The sequence below is a fragment of the Vicia villosa genome, unplaced genomic scaffold (assembly GCF_029867415.1).
Source record: "Vicia villosa cultivar HV-30 ecotype Madison, WI unplaced genomic scaffold, Vvil1.0 ctg.005927F_1_1, whole genome shotgun sequence".
Taxonomy (NCBI): domain Eukaryota; kingdom Viridiplantae; phylum Streptophyta; class Magnoliopsida; order Fabales; family Fabaceae; genus Vicia; species Vicia villosa.
This window is the reverse complement of record NW_026706696.1, coordinates 56,589-65,665: the sequence shown is the minus strand read 5'-3', so window position 1 is coordinate 65,665 and position 9,077 is coordinate 56,589. Positions and strand designations below refer to the sequence as shown.

Here is a 9,077-nt window from a genome sequence, read left to right as displayed (position 1 = left end):
AAGAGCGCTTTTAGAAAGCGCTTTCATTACCCCCTCCCCCCCCTATAAGAGCGCTTTTCTAGCGTGATTTTTAATTTTGTTTTTAGCCAAACCTACCAGAGCGCTTTTGGGCAAAAGCGCTTTCGTAGGTGTGCTGTTAAAAGCCAAATTTGGCGTAGTGATGCAAGTCTTTGAAACAACAGCATAATTGAATTTACCCACACAAAAAATGTTTGTAACAACCCAGTATTTGGATTTTACCAAAAATCCATACTAACATTCTTTCTAGTATTTAACAACATGTGAGCCACGTATATTTTTAGGCGTTATGAAATGAAAAATAAAAATAAGAAAAACATGTTTCTAACTACAAATCAAACGTAGCAGCTCCACACACACAAAAAAAAGACACATCATCTATACATACTAGAGACACAAGTATGCCGATATAAATGTGAGCACTTCCCCAACATAAAGTAATACAACTAAATATTAGCCATAATTCATACAATGTTGCTGAATTCATCTTTTGTTTCACTTCATAGTTTCTTCAAACCTCAACAACTACAAAGAACTAATCTTCCTAGTTCAAATGGTTCTCTCCATCCATGTTATGCCACTAGTTCAAATATTTCTCAAAGAAAATCAGTCAATTACCAACCTAATATTTGGAATTATGATAGTTTATTATCGTTAAAACACGATTATGCGGTAATAATTAGTGATGGATTTAGAGGGAAATTTCTCATTTTTTTTAGTAATGCTTAACAATCTTTAATATTTTGTATTTTGTATTTTTTTTAGGATGTCAAGTACGTGAATAGAAGCAGGAGGTTGCAAGAGGAAGTAAGAGGAATGATTAATGATGAAAATGTGGAAATCTTAGAGTTAATTGAAAATGTGAAACGCTTAGGCCTCAGCTACCACTTTGAAAAGGAGATAAGAGAAGCCCTTGATAGATTTCTATTGTTGGAAGAATATCATGATGCATTTATTGGAAAAAGTCTACATGACACTGCCTTGAAATTTAGGCTCCTCCGAGAATTTGGATATGATGTTTCTGCAGGTACATATGATATATGCATGAATTATTAATATTTTTACCATATTATTTGGTGTAATTTAATTTCAGTGTAAATATGGATATATTATTTATAGAATGATAAAATTGAAATAATTTTATTAAAAAGGATAAAATTTTATTTATAATAAAATTGTCATTTTATTCTTGTTAGTTAGCCTTGATCATTCACTAATCACTGTTAGCAGTTAAATTAATATTTTTAAATTTTTATATATTTAATATACAGATGTTTTTGAGAGGTTTATAGACCACACTGGAAATTTTAAGGCATGTCTTGTGAAAGATGTAAAAGGGATGTTAAGTTTGTATGAGGCATCGTTTATGTCTTATGAAGGAGAAAACATTTTGGATGAAGCAAATTCCTTCACAAGTTTTCACCTTAGAGGAGTTCATGGCGATATAAGCAATTTTCTCATTGAACAAGTGAATCATTCATTGGAGCTTCCACTTTATCGTAGATTTCAAAGGCTTGAAGCTAGATGGTATATTGAGTTATATGGAAAAACAAAGGATGCAAATAAGGTGTTGCTTGAAGCGGCTAAGTTGGATTTCAACATCGTGCAATCAAATCTACAACAAGATCTTATAGAAATGTCAAGGTATATGAAAACGTCAATCATATTTGTATAAAATGTCTTATTTACATTTTTTAAATTTGTTTTAAAATCATTTTTCTTTAATAATAAGGCATGCACCGTTTGTGTCTAAGTCTGTTAGGTCCGCCCAACCCAAAGAATCATATATAAGGACATTATGGGGGTAGGATCTGTCCGGTCTACCTCGTCTAGCTCTGTTTTTTTTCCAAGGCTGACCAAAATTTGGAGTATGCATCCTCTACTCTGTTTTCTTTGTCTCACTTTTTGCGAGTTTTTGTCAGACAAATCCAAACGGACGAGCATGCTTATTTGCTATCCTAAAAAAACACAACAACAAAATAAAATTCCAACATTAAACAAAGGAAAAGGATAGATCTTAGATCTTCATGACCCCCACGGACAAAAAAGAATCCTTTGGAAGGAGCAATTCTTGCATGGACACGGTCATAAATTTATATTCTTAGGCACAACCAATAAGAAGGGAGTAATTTTTAATTTATTTTTATTTTTATTTTGTTTTTAATTGGATTCATGGGGTGGTTGAGATTATGAAGGAGAGAGAAAATTCTTAATTTACTTTTTAATTAATTAAAATTATATGATTGGAAGTATCACTAAAACACTCAACGGCAAGGTCAAAATAGCTCCGCACACTATTGGCTTAAACAGATAGTAGGGCTCTTAAGCCAGGTAGATAAAGCACACAAGTTATGCAAACCTACCAAAATATCATTTACATGCTAGCAAAATGCTTATATCTTCCACCGATAAGGAAATATGTAAACACAAAATCATTATGGTATTTCTAAATTAACCGCACATTAGATGAATAAGTAGGTGCTAAGTGTTTCATCCATATGGATGATCAAAAACTCAAACATTATTCTCTTTTTTAGTGTTAATATACAAATTTTATAAAACTTTTGCTCAATTTCATTTTTATACATTAATGAAGGTGGTGGAAGGGAATGGGACTAGCTCCAAGGTTAAGCTTTGGTCGTGACAGACTAATGGAATGTTTTTTTTGGGCTGTTGGAGTGGCACCATTGGAGCCCAAATTCAATGATCTCCGCAAAGGATTAACTAAAGTATGCTCTTTAATAACTTTAATCGATGACATATATGATATCTACGGCACTTTGGATGAATTAGAGCTTTTCACAACAGCAGTAGAAAGGTATGTTTTTCTTCATTTACTTTCTTTTAAGTAAAATCTAGAGCGTTAAAATGTAAAATTTATCTTGAATTATCTTTCTAAATTTTGTGATGAATGAGCTTTTTTGAGCAAATATTTTTAATTTTATGATAAATGAGTTTTTCTTACTAATTTTCAAATTTTATTTAGAAGTGTCAAATGATTTGGCCATTGGTTTTTTTTTCAATAAGCAAGATATATTGAAGAGAGAACAATGGGTTCTCTAAGCCATTACAAGAGGACACGGGAACAAAGCCCGACAAAAAGAAAAAATTACAAACCAAATTAACTTACGAGAGGAAAAACAACGGATCCTTAGAGAACTCGTAAAAAGAAAAATTGGAATGTGTAATTTTTCCACAAAATGTCCACCTCCAAACAATCATCTTAATATTCCAAATGGTATCATTAATACTCCATTTATCCTTCCGGAAAGACACCCCATTCCTAAGCAACCAAATGGTCCAATTAGTGGCTAGCCAAACAACACCTAACTTCCTCTCTTTCACCTTTTTAAAACGAAAGAACCGGTGCCAATTCATAAAATTCTCCAAACCATCTTCCTCACCGATGCCCACTTTTCCAACCCACAAAGCTACTTCCCTCCAAATATTCTTAACCACCAAACAACTAAAAAATAGATGCTTCATGTTCTCCACACAAAACCCACACAAAACACAATTTAAATTATCAAGAGACAAAGGGGTACCTCTAGATAGCAAAAGATCTTTTGTGGGAAGTCTATTCCGGAAAAGTCTCCAACCGAATGCCTTTATTTTGAACGGAACATCCATTTTCCAAAGAAAACCAAAGGCTTCGTCATTCTTTTTAGGAGGACCGAAAGGGATTCGTAGTCGGTCATAAAAATTATAGCACAAAGATACCGAAAAAATTGACTCCGAATTTCCCCTCCAAACTACCGAATCCTTTCCTTCCTTCCACCCCCCGAAAACCTCCAACCGGCCCTTCAAATCTTCCAAAATATTACCGAATCCAACCTCCCTCATAACTCCCGCATTTAAGCCTAAATCCCCCCAACACCACCTATTATCCCTCCAACCACCCATTGCCGCCACCGATACACTCTTCAAATTAGAAGCCATGAAAAGGTCCGGAAATTCTTCTTTCAAAGAAACACCATCCAACCAAATGGAATCCCAAAACGGAGTGGTATATCCGTTGTGAACAAAAAATCTAGTATAAGCCTTAATTGGATCATGAGAAAGAGTAGAAAAAGATGAAGAGGTAGTAGTGCCCAACTTAATTAAATCCTTCCACCAAACGGAAAAGGAGGAGGAAGAAACATTACAAAACTTACCTCCACCCATAATGCATGACGATAAATCACCGTAACGAGACTTCAAAATATTATACCACAAAGAATTATGCCTTTCAAGAATTCACCATCTCCACTTGTTAAGAAGCGCCAAGTTGAAAAAAGAGATGTTCTTCACGCCTAATCCCCCTTTCTCTATCGGCAAAGTTACATCATCCCACTTCACCCAATAAATTTTTCTTTTTTCCTCCACTCCCCCCCCAAAGAAACTTATTTTGAATAGAAGTCATCTTCTTGACCACCACTCTCGGCATTTTGAAGAAAGACATTGTGAATATGGCTAAAGAACTAAGAACGGCTTTCAAAAGAGTAATTCTCCCTCCCAAATTCAAGTAACGATTCTTCCACCCTTCCAAACGGTTCTTCAACTTTAACACAAGAGGGTTCCAAGTGGCTTCCTTCCTTGGATTGAATCCAATCGGAATACCTAGAAAATAAAAATTACTCTCTTCCTTTTTGCAAGAAAGAAAGTAAGAAGCCGCATCCAAGAAAAGATTGTTAGTATTAATACCAATTAACTTACTTTTATGAAAGTTAATACCGAGACCGGAAACAATTTCAAAAGCCCGGAGAACCGCTTTGATCGCTCTAATATGTTTCCAATTACCGTCACCCACAATTAAGGTATCATCCGCGAATTGGAGGATATCCACCTTGCAAGATTCCTTAATGGTAAAACTTTGGAATTCCCCCACTTCTATAGATTTTCTAACAAGACCCGTAAGACCTTCCGCTATTAACACAAAAAGAAAAGGGGAAAGGGGATCCCCTTGTCTCAAACCTCTTTGAACAATAAACTCTTTTGTTGGACTCCCGTTAACAAGCACCGACATACTACTATTGAACACCAATAATTCCATCCATTTCAACCATTTCGCACCAAACCCCATCCTTCTAAGCATGTACCGAAGAAAATTCCAACTTACTTTATCATAGGCTTTCTCAAAATCCACTTTAAAAAGAATGCAACTTTTCCCTTCTTTTCTAGCATAGTCAACCACCTCATTTGCCACCAAAACACCATCCAACAATTGTCTCCCGGGAACAAAAGCACTTTGACAAGGAGAGATGATAGAATTTAGCACTCTTTTCAATCTCCTCGCCAAAACTTTAGACACCACTTTATACATACACCCCACTAAGCAAATTGGCCTATACTCGCCCAAACACAACGGATTTTTAGCCTTAGGAATCAAGGTCAAAAAAGAGGAAGAAACTGTATTCTAATTATCATTAATGTAATGTGAAAAAATAGTAAATTATAAGTATTAATTAGAGGATACAATTGAAATATAAAAATAAAAATTGCATTAAAATTTAAAAGAGATACTTATTTTGTGACAAATTTTTTACACATGTGATATTTACTTTAGAATGGAGAGAAGAGAGTATTATATAAAAATTAGAATGATTAATAACGACATACCTTTTATTTTTCGAGAAACATTTTTTATAGAAAAAGTCTAAGAGACTGTCTATCCTTATTGCCGTCTACAATAAATATGAATATTAATGAGAGAAAAAATTAATAAATGGTGATGTATGTTTCAGTTGGGATATTAATGCAGTTAACATTCTTCCGGATTACATGAAGATATTCTTTTTAGCCCTCTACAACACTGTCAGTGAATTAGCATACGATGCACTTAAAGAAAATGGATATGACATTCTTCCCTACCTCGTCAAAGCGGTAACACCAAATAACATAAATTACAAAATTAATGAAAATTTTATTACTTCTATTAATAAATTTGATTTGATGTTTGTCTCTAAATTAAATTAATTACAGTGGTCTAATATGTTGAAAGCATTCCTACAAGAAGCAAGATGGTGTGACGATAAACATGTGCCAAAATTTGATGAATACCTCAACAATGCATGGGTGTCTGTGTCTGGTGTTGTTTTACTCACCCATACATATTTTCTACTAAATCAAACTATAACGAAGGAAGGGCTTGAACACTTGAAAAATCTCCATTTGTTATTGCAGAGACCCTCCATTATTTTTCGACTTTGCAATGATTTGGCTACTTCATCGGTAATTTCTGCCTTACCTTAACCATGCATGCATATTACCATTTTAAAAAATAGGTAATTTGATTTTTTTTTTTAAATTTTAAATAAGGGGTAAATGGGCCAAACAAAGTACATATGAGTAGACGATTGACACATACCAAAAGTTACAATATAGAAACCAAACAAATACAAATATAAGACGAGAAAGGACATGGTTCTGAAGCCTATATTTGAAGGTGCAAGAGTCTACCATTATCTTCCAAAAAAATATTTTCAAGCTAAAAAAATACTTCTCTTCTCTACTTCTTTCACATTTGCTGTAGAACTAGAAAACACAATCTCATTTCAGGTCTTCCAAATGGTCCAGACCCAGACATGCTAAATCATAGAAAAATAAACCCCTAGACTTTACCTTACCACTTAAAGAACGAAATCTCTCGAAGAGAAGACAATGTGTCTTGGAAAGAACTATTTTCCACACCAATAAGCTGAAAATCCTATACTAGACAATGCGAACTCAATCACAAGTGACAAAAAAGTGAGAAGATGAGTCGGCGAAAACACCCCAAATAAGATCATGGTAATACTAGGATCAACAATGAATTTTATCTTGAATGAATTCTCTCTGGAGGAGAACTTATCAAACAAAGGCTTCCAAGAAAAAACAATCACCTTAAAATGTGTCCAACTACCCCCAAATATAGAAAGGGGAAAATTACCTATGGAGGGGGAATTACTTGAAAAAAAATCCAAAAGAGAATGATAAGCATATGGCACTAATGAAGGACCATCACTAGAAATCTTACAAATCCATTTATCTTTGTCCAAAGAAAAAATATACCCTTGAATGACCAAGAGGAATTCAGCAAAAACTAGTTCCTTATTAGCGAAGAAATGCCTCATCCACTTAAAGTCCCAAATGAGAGCCTCGCCTACCCACCTTCCAACATCTCCCATACTCTTCTCACTATAATCAGTGGTTGTAATCAACTTAGGGAACTTATTCTTAAGGGGTACACTCCCAACCCAAAGGTCACACCAAAAAGATGTCTGAAGCCATGATCCAACCTTCCTAGAGATATCATCCATAAACTAGTCAAAGGTGTCTTCATGCTTAGAACCAAGAAGGGAAAATCCTTTACACCAGTAAGAAGAAATTCTGGAAGATAAGGCACTCGAGATAAGGCACCGGCTCCACTTATTCAAAAGAGCTAAGTTGACCAGACAAACATCTTTAACCCCCAAGCTGACTTTACTATTTGGCTTACACACATTGACCTAACTAACCAAAGAGATTTTAGACTCACCCTTAACGCCACCCCCATATAAACTTTTTTTCAATATGAATTATTTTCCTCGAAACCTTTACATGCATTTTTCAGAAAAGATGGACAAAATAAGGGTACCATTAAGCATAAAATTGAGCAGAACCACCCCCTAAGCTAACATTCTTGTTCTTCTAGGAAAGAGCCTCTTAGATAATAAATTAACAAGAGTGTCCCAAGTAAATTCTTGGTTGGAGATAGCCCCAATAGAAAACCCTAATATTTAAAAGGTATGGACTTAATTTTAAAGCGAATGAAGTCACCAGCACAATCCAAAAAAATAGGGTCCACATTAACCCTTATCTGAATACTCTAAGAGAAAGTCATCTTGAGGCCTGAAGCTAGTTCAAAACCCCTAAAAATAGCCTTTATAGTTTAAATTTTCTCAACAGATGGATCTGATAAGATAAGAATATCATCTACATACTGAATATAAGAGACCAACAAATCTGAGACTCATATCCTAAAGCCTATTTGAAGACCCAACTCAATGGCCCTACTAATCAAATCACTTAACCATTCAACCACAAGCAAGAAAAGGAAATCATATTTTAATTGATAGAAAATATATTTTATTTCTATATTTGGAGTTTTAAGTCCTAAATATCATAGGTTTTAGGGAAAAAATCTTATAATCCAGTTTGTGGTTGATTATTTTGACATAACATTTTTACTAATAACGTGAAAATATATCAGTTATCTTTGGTGTTGTGAGATTATTTATTCGAACTATAAGTTATACTAAATTGTTAACTTATTTTGATCATCTATTATTTTAAAAATGGAAACTCAATAAATATTATTTAAAAATCAGTTTTTTTTATTTCTTAATTTTTCATATAATTTTGTAGGCGGAGTTACAAAGAGGTGAAGTAGCTAATTCAATTATGTGCTACATGAAGGAAAATGGTGTTAATGAGATGGTTGCTCACAAATACATCCATAATTTGCTTAATGAAACTTGGAAGAAGATGAACAAAGATCAAGTTACATATTCAACTTTCCCAAAATATTATCTAGAAACATTAACCAACCTTGCTAGAATTTCTCATTGCACATATCAATATGGAGATGGGCATGGAGCTCCTGATGCCATATCACAGAATCGAATAAAGGCATTAATACTTGAACCCATTAATTAAACTTTCAGAGATTTATGTAAATAGTTTTGTCATTATTAATCAATATATAAATAGATATACACTTGTGACAATATATTAGTCATCCAAACCTATATGTTAGACTCTAGTTTTCATTTGTTTGTCACGTGTAAGGTAACCTCAGTGTTTTGGTATATAAGTTTTAGGTGGTTAGGTTGATCTTTTTATTGAACAAGTAACTTCAAACACAAGAGAAGGGTTAAATTGTGGTATTTAAAATTCGCGATTACTTTTATATTTTTCTCGGTTAAACTTAAAATTATGGTAGTATATTCTTAAGAGTAAACAACATCGTCATTAAAATAGTAAAAATAAATAGCAGAAATTAAAGGTAATAGGGTTAGAGAGATTGCACCAGAGAGTTATACAATGTTCTTTGATGATAG

At 33.7% G+C, this 9,077-nt stretch overlaps 1 protein-coding gene across 1 annotated transcript; it reads left to right on the top strand.

Moving 5' to 3' along the window:
• Positions 1-477: 477 nt before the first annotated feature.
• On the top strand, positions 478-8,798 carry LOC131642850 (tricyclene synthase TPS4, chloroplastic-like). Its single transcript, XM_058913023.1, has 7 exons — positions 478-690; positions 784-1,045; positions 1,290-1,662; positions 2,615-2,836; positions 5,742-5,880; positions 5,980-6,228; positions 8,383-8,798. Exons 1-7 carry the CDS (start codon positions 490-492, stop codon positions 8,671-8,673), a joined length of 1,737 nt encoding a protein of 578 aa, XP_058769006.1. The 5' UTR covers positions 478-489; the 3' UTR covers positions 8,674-8,798.
• The last annotated feature ends 279 nt before the right edge of the window (positions 8,799-9,077 follow it).

What these genes read in the sequence shown, in the direction of transcription:
- LOC131642850 (XM_058913023.1), top strand. Translation starts at nt 490, where the DNA reads ATGTTGCTGAATTCATCTTTTGTTTCACTTCATAGTTTCTTCAAACCT. An exon ending in TGGATATGATGTTTCTGCAG is followed by an intron (nt 1,046 to 1,289) that starts GTACATATGATA and finishes TTTAATATACAG; the next exon opens with ATGTTTTTGAGAGGTTTATA. An exon ending in GATCTTATAGAAATGTCAAG is followed by an intron (nt 1,663 to 2,614) that starts GTATATGAAAAC and finishes ACATTAATGAAG; the next exon opens with GTGGTGGAAGGGAATGGGAC.